General features: G+C 39.9%; 1 protein-coding gene across 1 annotated transcript in view; it reads left to right on the top strand.

The window, feature by feature from the left end:
- The window catches only part of DNAH5 (dynein axonemal heavy chain 5), a 276,356-nt gene that overhangs the window by 56,289 nt on the left and 203,761 nt on the right, over positions 1 to 16,306 (top strand). The window contains exons 4-9 of the mRNA XM_060092732.1: positions 2,293 to 2,453; positions 4,613 to 4,834; positions 6,616 to 6,753; positions 7,534 to 7,710; positions 8,665 to 8,778; positions 9,488 to 9,595. Of these exons, the coding sequence (XP_059948715.1) occupies positions 2,293 to 2,453; positions 4,613 to 4,834; positions 6,616 to 6,753; positions 7,534 to 7,710; positions 8,665 to 8,778; positions 9,488 to 9,595 (920 nt within the window). The remainder of the gene's footprint in view (positions 1 to 2,292; positions 2,454 to 4,612; positions 4,835 to 6,615; positions 6,754 to 7,533; positions 7,711 to 8,664; positions 8,779 to 9,487; positions 9,596 to 16,306) is intronic.

The following is a 16,306-nucleotide window of genomic DNA, read 5'->3' as shown; positions in this document are numbered from 1 at the left end:
TAGCCTGGTTGTTCTAACTTTATTTGGGATATTTTGTTTTCCTTTTCAGGCTGTGCTGGCAACTGGAGAATAATAAAATAATTTACATTTTGAGACTTCCCTTCCTTACCTGTTAGCTCATTCTGTGCAGTTATGTTCTAGAACTTCTTTTGGGCATCTGCTTCTTTTCTATTTCTTTTTAACATAGGAATTGTTGCCAGTAACAGTAGTTTTTTAGTTAAATATCATATCATGTTCATTTTCTACTGACTATGATTCAAAGGAATAATATTGAATGACAAGTTTAGCCATTTTCACTTTAGAAAAACTTGCAAATCCTTATGTGGATTCAACTGGCATATCCCATTCTACTTTTATGTGAATTAATGCAATTTTAAAGCCAAACTAGGGACATAAACAAATATATTATGATTATATTAAAATCATATATGGGGTCAATTACTTTTGGAAGAAAAGGAAAATAGTTATCGCTCTTGGCATACAGTATGACCATGGTTTTTGTTTAAAAACTGAGGAAATTATGCATGCATAAGTGCCTGGCATTTTCCCAAAATTATCCATTTTATGTTTTGTGGTCAGAAAGGGCATTAGATTTTGAGTGAAAAAATCAGAAGACAAAAATTTAAAATTATATCCCAGATTGCAAAACATAAGCTCAGGTGAATAAGTTCACCCATGAACTACACTGGGTGAAGCTGGCCTTTGTGTGTCAATCTTACATTGAGTAAGAAAGATTCATGGATGTAAACATAAATGCAAGCTTGTTCTTGTTTCCCACTCTCCCTTTAAACCTTTTCAGTAGGAGTAGCTTCTTTTCTGACCTTGAATTGAAATCCAGACAACCCCATGAACTTTTCTGGGTATTCTTAGATAAGAAAAGTGCCCATGGTTGTTTCCAATTACAAACACAGTCTCAATTCAGAAACTAAAAACATCCAGTTGATCAGAACTAGTCGATCTAAAGTTAAATCTTCTCTACTCTTGGTCCTCTCCCTTCCTTCCATCCCCCAACACCCTTGCAGCAGGGGCCTCTGAAGGTCAATGTTTGCAGTGGTGGGGGAGCATATCGGTCTCATTTTCTCCCTCAGCTTCTCCTTCCACCCCTTGCCCAATCATGTTAACCATAGTTTCTGACTGAGTCAGGCTTGAAGCAGGACAGAGATTAGAGCTAAGAGGTAGCGGCCAAATTTTTACTTGACTGGCATCTGTCGTGAGCTGACTGGCCTGGCATTCTCTGGGCCTTGCTCAGATGAGAAGACTGAGGCACAGAAAGATTAAGTAACTTGCTTCAGGACATGTGGCTCGGAAGCTCAGCCCGAGATGGAAACCCCGGGAGACTGACTGCAGAGCCCACGTCACCCATCACTATGCTGTCCTACCGCTACAGCAGCCTCCTGACTCTAGCGATACCGAAGGGCCAACTGGACCAGGACAGCAGGAGGTGGAGGTTCTGGAGTTCTGTAGTCAGAACAGGTTTTTGATGTCGGCTCTGTTGGTGTGTGACTTGGCGCGGGTCACAGCTGCTCTCAGGGCTGTAGGGAGTTTTAATAATGTAGACACGGTACCAAGCAGAGGGCCTGGCACAGGACACACGCCAATAGATGCTGTTTCCTTCCTCACCCTTTCTCCCATGAATGATGACTTTTGTAGCTCCAGCAAGAAGCTGCTCTGGACCAAACTCTCTCACTCCGGTTTTTTCCATTCCTGTTTTTGCCTGGAGCAACAGTTTTGAAATGAACTGTGGTCTGCAATCGAGCAGATCCTTTTATTTACTTTTTATTATTTATTTATTTTATTGACATATAATTGACTTACAATATTAGATTAGTTTCAGGTGTACAGTGCAGGGATTCGATATTTTTGTCCATCGTAAAATGATCACCATGATAAAGAAGATCTTTTTAGGATCCCTTTAGGCCTCAGGCTAGAGGTTGTCCAAGAGGTGGAGCTTCTAGGGCACGTGGCTGAGTCAACATGTCAATATTTTTTTTTTTTTTTTTTTTTTTTGCGGTACGCGGGCCTCTCACTGTTGTGGCCTCTCCCGTTGCAGAGCACAGGCTCCAGACGCGCAGGCTCAGCGGCCATGGCTCACGGGCCCAGCCGCTCCACGGCATGTGGGATCCTCCCGGACCGGGGCACGAACCCGCGTCCCCTGCATCGGCAGGCAGACTCTCAACCGCTGCGCCACCAGGGAAGCCCCAACATATCAATACTTTAACAAGGAAACTTCATTCTAAGAGGCGACCACATGGAAATAGTATTCGTAAAACTAAAATTCTTTTGCATTTGTAGGGCAACTTGGCTCTCCAGGAGGAATAAATCGTATTTCTGGAAAGATTAAAAAACCTGAGGTGTTCGTGACGGAGGGAAAAGATGTTGCTCTTACTGGGGTTTGTGTGTTCTTCATCAGGACCAACCCTGCCAGACCTATCACCCCTGAGAACATTCATCAGGTAAGAGGCCACAGCAATCCTTTATCCCAAATTACCAAAAATCACATAAATTCTACCAGAGTATCCCTTCCCATGGAAACAACCATCATATTCATTAAGTATTTAAAACTACTTTCAAAGAAATATTTTAAAAGCACTAAAAGCAAGCAATTAAGAGAACAGTTCCTTAAAATCTGTTGAGTAAGAGGACTTACTATTCCATTTATTAACAAAAATTGATATAACATTGTATCTGTGAGTGTGTGTAAAACAGTGAGGTCTTTCCTTTTAAAAACAATTCCTCTACATCATTTACTTAATGGCATATTTCTTACATTTAAAATAAGATTTATTACAGCGGATACACCCTTGAACAACACAGGTTTGAATTGTGTGGGTCCATTTATACATGGATTTTTTTTCACTAGTAAATACTACAGTACTATATGGTCCACAGTTGAATCTGAGGATGCGAAACCAGGGATAAGAAACTGCGGATATGGAGAGCGGCTATACGTTACACCCAGATTTTCCAACTGCTCGTAGGGTAGGAGGCCGTAACCCCAGCATTACTCAAGGGTCTTCTGTATAACTTTATTTTTTTTTTGCAAAATAAAATCCATCTGTACAAGTCTCCCCTGCCTTCAATGGGTGCATTATCTGCTTGGAGCAAATAAACGGGTAAACATCTGGTATCCTACTTATTTCATGCTTTTATTTTTATTTATTTTAAAATCTTTTAAAAAAATTATTTATTTATTTATTTATTTATTTTGGTGCGTTGGGTCTTCATTGCTGGGTGCTGGCTTTCTCCATTTGCAGTGAGCGGGGGCTACTCTTCCTTGTGGTGCATGGGCTCTAGGCGTGTGGGCTTCAGTAGTTGTGGCTCGTGGGCTCAATAGTTGTGGTGCACAGGCTTAGTTGCTCCGCGGCATGTGAGATCTTCCTGGACCAGGGATTGAACCCATGTCCTCTGCAATAGCAGGCGGATTCTTAACCAGTGTGCCACCAGGGAAGTCCCCATGCTTTTATTTTGATGATTGCAATTTAGAAGAGTATAGAGCTTATGTCTTAACTAGATGTCAAAATAATAATTTACTGGATCGAGAGGCAATATAGAAACAGACCATCTACCAAAAGACTTTGACCAACAACCTGCAGCAATCTGCCCAGGAAATCAACCTCCCTTACCTGCAATAAACAACACAGGTAGCCAGACTGCTGTGTCAGCCTGGTAGGAAGCCAGCTAGGAAATGAATTAATAACTCCTCTAACGATTGGTCAAAATGGCCAGGACTTGATTCATGACTGCCAACCTCAATTTTTTTTTTTTTTTTTTTTTTGCGGTACACGGGCCTCTCACTCTTGTGGCCTCTTCCGTTGCGGAGCACAGGCTCTGGACGCTCAGGCTCGGCGGCCATGGCTCACAGGCCTAGCCGCTCCGCGGCATGTGGGATCCTCCCGGACCGGGGCATGAACCCGTGTCCCCTGCATCGGCAGGCGGACTCTCAACCACTGCGCCACCAGGGAAGCCCCAGCCTCAATTTTTGTCTGTACTTTCAACATACTTCCTTGGGGCCCACCAGAGAAGGCCAAATGTGCACCCCTAACCAATTACATAGGATGCCCTGCTTCTAGTGAGCCCACCTTCAGCTTCCTCAGGCCAACAGCCTCCCCTCAGGGCCCACCTGAGCCTCCCTTTTCTCCACTAGGAAGCTTTCCCACTCCTCTGCCTGCTTTTGAGTCTCTGCTGAAATGCAAGTGATGGTGGCCGACTCCCTTGCTGTTGCAAGGAATCAATTCTTGCTCTGAATAAACAACCTTTGCTTTTCTCATTTGGTTGGTCTTCATTTCCTCCCATAGGATATTTGGTTAATGAACACCATCAGAAATGACTCAGTAGCTAGGTTGCAGTTGAAGATAATTTTTTTTTTTTTTTTTTTGCGGTACGTGGGCCTCTCACTGCCATGGCCTCTCTTGTTGTGGAGCACAGGCTCTGGATGCGCAGGCCCAGCGGCCATGGCTCACGGGCCCAGCCGCTCCGCGGCATGTGGGATCTTCCCAGACCGGGGCATGAACCCGCGTCCCCTGCAGCGGCAGGCGGACTCTCAACCACTGCGCCACCAAGGAAGCCCCTGAAGATAATTTTTACCATCAAGGTTTTCCCATTTGTTTTGCAGGAGGTGAGCTTCAACATGCTTGACACTGCAGACGGGGGTTTGCTCAACAGTGTGAGACGTCTGCTGTCTGACATCTTCATTCCTGCTCTCAGGGCCACAAGCCACGGCTGGGGTGAGCTCGAGGGCCTTCCGGAAGCCTCCAGCCTTCAGCAGGAGTTCCTGGGCTCCCTGGAAGGCTTCGTGAGCGTCCTGGCCAGTGCACAGGAGAGTTTGAAGGAGAAGGTAAGAACAAACATGTTATTCCTTCAAAACTGATCTGATGGTGAACAAGTCAATATGTAAGTGTGAAATACTTCTCTTAGAGGGTCTTGATTCCACTACGTGCAAATCTTGAAACTATTTTGTGGGTGTTTTTGTTGCCCCTGAAGATGTGGCAGTGACTAGATTTAAATTCCTATGATTTGGAGTGATGAGTGCATTAGGGGTTCCAAAGAAATGCTGGTCACAACGGAGGGTTTTACTCTGTCATGTCAGATGTTGGACTGCAAAGAGAAGAGTATGAAGTGCTTCTGCTATTGCTCTGCAGCCTAGAAGGAAAGGAATTTGGAGCCAGAGTGTGGTGTGTGTGTGTGGTATGTGTGTGTGTGTGTGGGGGGGTGGTTAGTGATAGGTGTGTGCTCGGGGAAGATGGGGGGTTGATGGTGGGTAGGGATGGGAGGAAGTCTTGAAGAGGAGGGAGAAGGAGAGACGAATTGACATATCTAGAGAGAGAGTGGGTTGGGTCCTGTGGTCCAGCCAGTGACCAAAAGGGCCTTTAAGAATCAGTTTGGCGTTTACGGGATTTAGCTTCAATAAAATTTGTGCCACCTACAGTAAACCTGTGTTAGTGATTACCTGGGGTAGACGGTGGTGGATACAAAACCATGATAGATGACAGCCCAGGGCAGGCATGAATGGGAGATAGAGAAATGGATCCCATGAGACCAGTGGCAATATAACGCTCACTGCTCTCCAGGGAATACGGAGACCTTTTGGGACCTATTGGGATATTGGCAGGGAGGGATGCTCTAGGCCTTCTAAAGGATGTGGGATGGGGGAGTTGAGTAAATGTTATCCAGACAGGGGCAGGATGATTCCAGCTAACATCTGAGTTCTATTTGCAATTAACTATGATGCAGGCCATCCTAAATGCAAGTTGAACCAAATTAAATAGTTGTTCTACTGAAAAGAGTAGTGTTTTCATATGGTTCCACTTCCTACTGGGGTAGAGGTTTTAAAAAATGTGGGATGGAACCTCACACAGGAGAGAGGCAGTGCCACTTCATGAAGCCTGGAAGCCTCCCCTGTAAAACCAAGGAGAGGTCCAGGAGGTGTGGCAGACGGAGGGTGCAGTGTCTGTCAGGAGTGAGGAGTGGGGGCTGAGACCTGAATTGAGAGACTCACAGGGCCAGGTGCACTCTTACCAGAAGGAAAATGTCCTTATCAAATATTGAGGTGTTTTGGGGTTATGTGTGTTTAAAAATATCCTAGGTTTCTTTGTCAAGTCAAAATCCAACACACCTCTTTTCCTACCCCTTTCCACCCCTCCCTCCTGAAATGAATCTGTGTATTTGCCATTGAACTTGCTAACCATAAGGAGTTTTTTGGATATGGACATGAACGTCTTTTCCTCTGGTTAGTTTCCAAAAAGAATGTGATAGATTAGAAATTACCCCTCCCCCCCAGTCAATATTTTTGAAGGCCTCCCACTTTCTTTGGTTTCATGAGTTGACTACTTAATTTCCAAGTTCCCTATCAATTCTCAAATTCTGTGATATTATGTCTCTCTCTCTCTAGTTCACTGTTTTTTGACCCAAAATTTGACCTCAGAACCAATCACCTCTACTGGTGTGCTCAATGCAATATGTCTCACTGTGTTTTCAAGGACATTTCTCAGGGAGCAGATAGTTTACACTAGAGAGAATCCCCTTAAAATCCTTCTGGATCAGTCAGAAGTGTGTGTGTCTGTGTGTGTGTGTGTTAAAAATAGCATCATCTGATTATTTAACTTTCATATTAATTAGGTGAACCTTCAAAAGTGTGACATATTTGAACTGAAAACCCTGAAGGAACCTCTAGACTACTTGACTCTAGCTAATAACCCTGAGACTTTGGAAAAAATAGAAGGTTGTATGAAAGTATGGATCAAACAAACAGAACAGGTAATTTTCAGAAACCAAACATCAGAAACTAGCTATCTGAACACTGACTAGTTCAGATGCCATGTTACTGAACCAGCCAGTGGAAGAAGGTATGTCACATCCCATTCCCATTTGCCTAAGTATTTTACCACAAGTCCCTAACAAGGTGAAAGGTTCAATGCAATTTTAATTTATAGTCATTAGTTAAGAGATAGTAAGAATTCTAGGAGATGAAAGTAAATAACTTTATATACTCATATAACTAAATGAGTGCACTTGGCCAATTTTTTTTCTGAAAGGTGTAAGTTACTTTGGAGAGAATCTCTCTGTAGAAGTTCAAGAAGCTTTCTAATTCAGTGTGTCCTCCAAAACAAAGCTCAAGACTTAACCTTTAAAAAAATATTTTCAGAAAAGTCCCAAGTGAAGTTGGATGTTACATCAATAAGGAAGCATAATGGAAATTAACCAACTGAAGGCATGAGGGCTTTCCAAGGTTATTGTTCTCTGAGGTTCTAAGTGAATAGCCAAGGAAACTTTCTGAGGTCACGTCCTCTGAAAGTTCATGAAAGCTCCTTAAACAAGTAGTTTTCAGTTAGAATGAGTCGACTAAATTTTTGTTGAAATTAAAAAAATGGATACATGTTAGGTTAGTAAAAGGCTGTCATTTGAAGCATGCAAATAAATAAAAATATATCACGATTCAGATAGCAGAATTTACTTCTTTCCTTATATTTTGCTTATGTATAACTTTTATATCTCCAGCCCTACTCACTGGTTCATGGGCCTTCTGTGCACTTGCAGGTCCTTGCTGAAAACAATCAGCTACGGAAGGAAGCGGATGACCTTGGGCCCCGAGCAGAGTTGGAGTACTGGAAAAAAAGACTGTCGAAATTTAACTACCTTCTGGATCAGTTGAAGAGCCCAGATGTGAAGGCTGTGTTGGCAGTGCTTGCTGCTTCCAGGTCGAAAGTCCTGAAGGTTGCTTTTTGCTTTATGAAGTGGGAATGAAATTTCTGTATGCATATGTCATGGAGTAATTAGGAACAGAAAAATGTCATTCTACCTCTATGAAAACAACTTTAAGATTGGCTTATACTGTCCTTTTATAATTTTGGATACTGTGGAGATAGCCTTTGAATGAAAGGTATTTATTGGCTGGTGTACATGTATGTATATGTATTATTAGAGGGCAATGCAAGTCATTAAGATGTAACATAATAACATGATTATATATATATTATGGATTCAGACCAACGAGGAGTAGTAATAATGAAACCTTACCGTATCTGTTTTTTTTTTTTTTTTTTTTTTTTTAGCGCTGGTGTATTTGTTCTATATCCCTGTGTAACAGATTACCCCAACACTTAGCCACCTGAAAGAACAAACACTGTCTCATAGTCTGTGGGTCAGGGATTTGGGTGCAGCTTAGCTTGGAGTATCTGACTTGAGATCTATCCTAAGGTTGCAGTCAGGGTGTTGGCTCGTCTGAGGGCCTGACTGGGATTTGCTTCCAAGTTGCTTATGTGATTGTTGTGGGATTCAGTTCCTTGCTGGCTGTTGGCTGGAGGCTCCCTTCACTTCTTTACCATAGACAATATGGGAGTGAGGTGCAAAATGGATTCAGCAGTCTGTGGAGGAGAAAGGGTGTAGGTTTAAATGGAGGTGCTGCCCTCTTGAGGCTTTGTCCTAGTTATTGAATAGATGTCATAAGAGAAGGCCTGGAAGAGATACCTTTGAAAATTTTGTCAAAAAATTTAAATTGCTCTTCAGTGTGGCCATTTCCCCCACCCCTCTGGATTCAGTTTGATGTGAGATGCATAGGGCAGACTGAAAGTCTGACCCATGGGACTTGTGATGACTTTTAGCAGCTGTTATAGTGGAGTTTCCTCTATTAATAATTGCATTACAATTTCTTTCCTGTACTGTGCTTAGACTTGGCGGGAGATGGATATTCGAATCACTGATGCAGCTAATGAAGCAAAGGACAATGTCAAGTATCTGTACACACTTGAGAAATGCTGTGACCCCTTGTACAGTAGTGACCCTGTGAGTTAGAAATTTCTACCCCCTTGGTCTACTGATGACCCTTTCGCACTAACTGAATTGAATGTGGAGTTTTGGTTCATGAATATTACAGTCTGTTGGAAAAGTCTTAGAAACTTCTTTTTATTCTTAAGAAAGTTATATATATATATATATATTTTTCTATCTACTTCTGTGTCTCTCACTATACATATATATATAATATTTATATCATATATCTGTCTATCTAGCATCTGTTTATCTATCCAGATAAGATGGACAGGACATGCGACGTTATATTTTAAAAACATTTATTGCATATTCCATTTCCTATTAAATATTGCAGTTGACATCCTGGACTGTACTCAAACAACTGTGGGAAGAGTTATTGGCTGATTGTTTTTCTTCTTCTTTTTTTTTGTATTTTAACTTTAGGATGTGCCTGTTTTTATTTATTACAAAATTAACTGTTAACACAACTTTCTTGTCCATAACAGAAAGTTAGTGTTTCTTGCATTGAAACAAAATTTGATTAACTGTGTGTGACTAAATAATAAAAATAAAATTACCCCTAAATATATTCTATTTATGTAGAGTGATAGATAATATTTTAAAAATTTAAATAAAAATCTTTTACCTAAATTTTATTCTAATAAAGTAGGAAGCATTAGCCTATTGGAATTTTGCTGAGTTTGATATCTGTTTCCCTGAAAACTTTTGTGATGTTTTCCAGATGTCCATGATTGATGCTATTCCTACACTTATAAATGCAATTAAAATGATCTATAGTATCTCTTATTACTATAACACCTCTGAGAAGATCACATCTCTGTTTGTAAAGGTAAGTGCATAGCATAGAGTCCATGGTCACTTAGATTTCTTTGCCAATGGTTAATTTTTTTTTTTTAATAATTAGAAATTACCTTGGGACTTCCCTGGTGGTCCAGTGGTTAAGAATCCGCCTTCCAATGCAGGGGACGCGGGTTTGGTCCCTGGTCAGGGACCTAAGATTCCACATGCTCTGGAGCAACTAAGCCTGCATGCTCTAGAGCCCACAGGCCACAACTAGAGAGCCCATGTGCCACAACTACCGAGCCTGCATGCCACAACTAAAGAGCAGCCTGCGCGCCACAACTAAGACCCAACACAGCCAAAAATAAATAAATAAATATTTTTGAAAAACCCATAAATCTTTTTTTTTAAAAAAGAAATTACCACATTGGTGCAATCCAATGTCTATGTACCCTACAATTAAAAAAAAGCTTAATCTCTCAATAGAGAGAGGAGGCTGATTCTAGCAAATCATAAGGCATTATTTCCCAAAGTAATTATTATAGTAAATATTGTATTATTTATATAATAAAAATGAAAGAAAGATTCTTTTTAGAAATTCTTTCCTTATTTTATTTAGCACATGATTTCTATCTATTGGGTAAATTTTAATTAAGAAAAACTATATTTAACTGGCTATCTTCAGTTTCATAGTTTATGTGTCACTGTTCCAAATTTATTTGATGCCACAGTTGTTTACTTGGTGTTATTAGAACAGTAATCATGGTAGTAAAAGCCACTTGCAATGTTCCAGTAATCCATAAAGCAATTATAATGATTCTGCCAAAAACCATAACGATGTTTAAACCTTATGTCCTAACTCATAAGTGTTTTATGGTGAGCATTGTTGCTTTTTCCCAGTTTTGAACAGTCTCTAAGAAGTAAATGACTTTTTCATTATCAAGGTGAAAGTTTTAAATGTTGTATTAAAATAGAGGCATTTTTGACTCGTCAGGACTGTGTTGTGAATACTAATGCAGTAAGAGGCATGATTCTTCCCCGGAATAGGGACATCCAGCCTTGAGAGCTTGACGGGAAACTTCCTCTGCTTTCGTACTCAGGAAGAAAGGAGGGGAATCCACAAGACCCTTTTCCAACTTCTTCACATGTTAATGTTATGTTGGGGTCAGGAGGGGTATTCCCTGAGAAGAAGACTCAAAAGTCAATTTGTGTTATTACTCCAGGTTTCATGCATTTGCAAGGCTTATTTTGGAACATAATTGTGAAACCACCATTTCTCTCATTTTCAAAAACCTTTCATTATGAAAAATTTGCAGCAGATACAAAAGGAAAGAGAATTGTATGTACATGTACATGTCAGCCAGATCATCAACTATCAACACATGGCCGATTTTGTTTCACCTAACCTTTGCACTGCAAATCCCAGACATCATGTCATTCCATACCTACAGTATAGACCTCTAGTTTTCCTTTTAATTTATTAAAAAATCACCAAAAGAATTCTGAAGTCTTTTTTTTTAAGTTTGGAGGGATAAATAAAATGTTGGCAGTTATACATGTTATCTTTACTCTTTTCTCTGTTGCCTTCTGCTTTTGACATTTCTGCTACAGATCATGGTGGCATGAAATGATCAGGGTGGACAATTCGTTTCATGGCACTTGGAAACCGTGAGTTAGATTTTAGAGCTGGCTGCTGAAGAAGGAGACGGGGGGAAGCTCTTGACAGCTTTTAGGTAGGGAAGTGAATCCCTTCTTTTTTTTTTTTTTTTTTTTTTTGCGGTATGCGGGCCTCTCACTGTTGTGGCCTCTCCCATTGTGGAGCACAGGCTCCGGACACGCAGGCTCAGAGGCCATGGCTCACGGGCCCAGCCGCTCTGTGACATGTGGGATCTTCCCGGACCGGGGCACGAACCTGTGTCCCCTGCATCGGCAGGCGGACTCTGAACCACTGCTCCACCAGGGAAGCCCGTGAATCCCTTCTTGGTTGGTTAAGATGTTCATCCTGCATTAACACAGGGGTCTAAATTGGCAATTTTCTGTAGTGCTTCCAGCTCTGTGATTTTACAAATGATTTTGATAATAGATGTGTAGAACTTAAAAAGTTGAACAGATAGAAGCAGAGAGTTAAAATGGTGGTTGCCAGGGTCTGGGGGAGTGTGGAACATGGGGAGATGTTGGTTAAAGGCTACAAACTTTGAGTTATAAGGTGACTGAGTTCTGGGATCTAATGTACAGTATGGTGACTATGGCTAATATTGTATTGTACACTTGAAAATTGCTAAGAGAGCAGATCTTAAGTTTTCTCAACACACACACACAATGGTAATTATATGAAGTGTTGGATGTGTTAATACTTGATTTTTCTAATCATTTCATTATGTATATGTATATCAGGCCTCACATTGTACACCTTAAATATATACAATTTTTGTTCATCAATTATACTTCAATAAAGCTGGAAAAAAAGAGAGTTAGTGCTTGATCATAGTTGTGATGGAAAAACAATAAACCCAAAGATTTATTTACAGATTTTACACTCTGAGAGGTAGGAGAGCTAAGGACCCTTTAGCCCAATTTATGTTTTTTTTTTTTTTTTTTTTTTTTTTTTTTTTTCTTTTTCCATTTTTTTTTATTAGTTTCTGCTTTATAACAAAGTGAATCAGTCATACATATACATCTGTTCCCACATCCCCTCCCTCATGCATCTCCCTCCCTCCCACCCTCCCTATCCCTCCCCTCCAGGCAGTCACAAAGCACCGAGCTGATCTCCCTGTGCTCTGCGGCTGCTTCCCACTATCTATCTAGCCTACGTTTGGTAGTGTATATATGTCCATGCCTCTCTTTCGCTTTGTCACAGCTTACCCTTCCCCCTCCCCATATCCTCAAGTCCATTCTCAAGTAGGTCTGTGTCTTTATTCCCGTTTTACCCCTAGGTTCTTCATGACATTTTTTTTTCTTATATTCCATATATATGTGTTAGCATACGGTATTTGTCTTTCTCTTTCTGACTTACTTCACTCTGTATGACAGACTCTAGGTCTATCCACCTCATTACAAAAAGCTCAGTTTCGTTTCTTTTTATGGCTGAGTAATATTCCATTGTATATATGTGCCACATCTTCTTTATCCATTCATCCGATGATGGACACTTAGGTTGTTTCCAGCTCCGGGCTATTGTGAATAGAGCTGCAATGAACATTTTGGTACATGTCTCTTTTTGAATTATGGTTTTCTCTGGGTATATGCCTAGTAGTGGGATTGCTGGATCATATGGTAGTTCTATTTTTAGTTTTTTAAGGAACCTCCATACTGTTCTCCATAGTGGCTGTACCAATTCACATTCCCACCAGCAGTGCAAGAGTGTTCCCTTTTCTCCACACCCTCTCCAGCATTTATTGTTTCTAGATTTCTTGATGATGGCCATTCTGACTGGTGTGAGATGATATCTCATTGTAGTTTTGATTTGCATTTCTCTAATGATTAATGATGTTGAGCATTCTTTCATGTGTTTGTTGGCAGTCTGTATATCTTCTTTGGAGAAATGCCTATTTAAGTCTTCTGCCCATTTTTGGATTGGGTTGTTTGTTTTTTTTGTTATTGAGCTGCATGAGCTGTTTATAAATTTTGGAGATTAATCCTTTGTCAGTTGCTTCATTTGCAAATATTTTCTCCCATTCTGAGGGTTGTCTTTTGGTCTTGTTTATGGTTTCCTTTGCTGTGCAAAAGCTTTGAAGTTTCATTAGGTCCCATGTGTTTATCTTTGTTTTTATTTCCATTTCTCTAGGAGGTGGGTCCAAAAGGATCTTGCTGTGATTTATGTCATAGAGTGTTCTACCTATGTTTTCCTCTAAGAGTTTGATAGTTTCTGGCCTTACATTTAAGTCTTTAATCCATTTTGAGCTTATTTTTGTGTATGGTGTTAGGGAATGATCTAATCTCATACTTTTACATGTCCCTGTCCAGTTTTCCCAGCACCACTTATTGAAGAGGCTGTCCTTTCTCCACTGTACAGTCCTGCCTCCTTTATCAAAGATAAGTTGGCCATATGTGCGTGGGTTTATCTCTGGGCTTTCTATCCTGATCCACTGATCTATCTTTCTGTTTTTATGCCAGTACCACACTGTCTTAATTACTGTAGCTTTGTAGTATAGTCTGAAGTCAGGGAGCCTGATTCCTCCAGCTCCTTTTTTCGTTCTCAAGATTGCTTTGGCTATTCGGGGTCTTTTGTTTTTCCAAACAAATTTTGAAATTTTTTGTTCTAGTTCTGTGAAAAATGCCAGTGGTAGTTTGATAGGGATTGCATTGAATCTGTAGATTGCTTTGGGTAGTAGAGTCATTTTCACAATATTGATTCTTCCAATCCAGGAGCATGGTATATCTCTCCATCTGTTTGTATCATCTTTAATTTCTTTCATCAGTGTCTTATAATTTTCTGCATACAGGTCTTTTGTCTCCTTAGGTAGGTTTATTCCTAGATATTTTATTCTTTTTGTTGCAATGGTAAATGGGAGTGTTTTCTTGATTTCATTTTCAGATTTTTCATCATTAGTGTACAGGAATGCCAGAGATTTCTGTACATTAATTTTGTAACCTGCTACTTTACCAAATTCATTGATTAGCTCTAGTAGTTTTTCGGTAGCATCTTTAGGATTCTCTATGTATAGTATCATGTCATCTGCAAACAATGACAGCTTTACTTCTTCTTTTCCGATTTGGATTCCTTTTATTTCCTTTTTTTCTCTGATTGCTGTGGCTAAAACTTCCAAAACTAGGTTGAATAAGAGTGGTGAGAGTGGGCAACCTTGTCTTGTTCCTGATCTTAGTGGAAATGGTTTCAGTTTTTCACCATTGAGGACAATGTTGGCTGTGGGTTTGTCATATATGGCCTTTATTATGTTGAGGAAAGTTCCCTCTATGCCTATTTTCTGCAGGGTTTTTATCATAAATGGGTGTTGAATTTTGTCGAAAGCTTTCTCTGCATCTATTGAGATGATCATATGGTTTTTCTCCTTCAACTTGTTAATATGGTGTATCACATTGATTGATTTGCGTATATTGAAGAATCCTTGCATTCCTGGGATAAACCCCACTTGATCATGGTGTATGATCCTTTTAATGTGCTGTTGGATTCTGTTTGCTAGTATTTTGTTGAGGATTTTTGCATCTATGTTCATCAGTGATATTGGCCTGTAGTTTTCTTTCTTTGTGACATCCTTGCCTGGTTTTGGTATCAAGGTGATGGTGGCCTCGTAGAATGAGTTTGGGAGCGTTCCTTCCTCTGAAATTGTTTGGAAGAGTTTGAGAAGGATGGGTGTTAGCTCTTCTCTAAATGTTTGATAGAATTCGCCTGTGAAGCCATCTGGTCCTGGGCTTTTGTTTGATGGAAGATTTTTAATCACAGTTTCAATTTCAGTGCTTGTGATTGGTCTATTCATATTTTCTATTTCTTCCTGAGTCAGTCTTGGCAGGTTGTGCATTTCTAAGAATTTGTCCATTTCTTCCAGGTTGTCCATTTTATTGGCATAGAGTTGCTTGTAGTAATCTCTCATGATCTTTTGTATTTCTGCAGTGTCAGTTGTTACTTCTCCTTTTTCATTTCTAATTCTATTGATTTGAGTCTTCTCCCTTCTTTTCTTGATGAGTCTGGCTAATGGTTTGTCAATTTTGTTTATCTTCTCAAAGAACCAGCTTTTAGTTTGGTTGATCTTTGCTATCGTTTCCTTCATTTCTTTTTCATTTATTTCTGATCTGATCTTTATGATTTCTTTCCTTCTGCTAGCTTTGGGGGTTTTTTGTTCTTCTTTCTCTAATTGCTTTAGGTGCAGGGTCAGGTTGTTTACTCGAAATGTTTCCTGTTTCTTAAGGTGGGATTGTATTGCTATAAACTTCCCCCTTAGAACTGCTTTTGCTGCATCCCATAGGTTTTGGGTTGTCGTGTCTCCATTGTCATTTGTTTCTAGGTATTTTTTAATTTCCTCTCTGATTTCTTCAGTGATCACTTCGTTATTGAGTAGTGTATTGTTTAGCCTCCATGTGTTTGTATTTTTTACAGATCTTTTCCTGTAATTGATGTCTAGTCTCATAGCATTGTGGTCGGAAAAGATACTTGATACAATTTCAATTTTCTTAAATTTACCAAGGCTTGATTTGTGACCCAAGATATGATCTATCCTGGAGAATGTTCCATGAGCACTTGAGAAAAATGTGTATTCTGTTGTTTTTGGATGAAATGTCCTATAAATATCAACTAAGTCCATCTTGTTTAATGTATCATTTAAAGCTTGTGTTTCCTTATTTATTTTCATTTTGGACGATCTGTCCATTGGTGAAAGTGGGGTGTTAAAGTCCCCTACTATGATTGTGTTACTGTCGATTTCCCCTTTTATGGCTGTTAGTATTTGCCTTATGTATTGAGGTGCTCCTATGTTGGGTGCATAAATATTTACAATTGTTATATCTTCTTCTTGGATCGATCCCTTGATCATTATGTAGTGTCCTTCTTTGTCTCTTCTAATAGTCTTTATTTTAAAGTCTATTTTGTCTGATATAAGAATTGCTACTCCAGCTTTCTTTTGATTTCCATTTGCATGGAATATCTTTTTCCATCCCCTTACTTTCAGTCTGTATGTGTCTCTAGGTCTGAAGTGGGTCTCTTGTAGACAGCATATATATGGGTCTTGTTTTTGTATCCATTCAGCCACTCTGTGTCTTTTGGTGGGAGCATTTAGTCCATTTACATTTAAGGTAATTATTGATATGT

The sequence above is a fragment of the Mesoplodon densirostris genome, chromosome 3, assembly GCF_025265405.1.
Source record: "Mesoplodon densirostris isolate mMesDen1 chromosome 3, mMesDen1 primary haplotype, whole genome shotgun sequence".
NCBI classification, from domain to species: Eukaryota; Metazoa; Chordata; class Mammalia; order Artiodactyla; family Ziphiidae; genus Mesoplodon; species Mesoplodon densirostris.
Note: the sequence above shows the minus strand (reverse complement) of the source record. Positions and strands in the feature narration are given on the sequence as shown.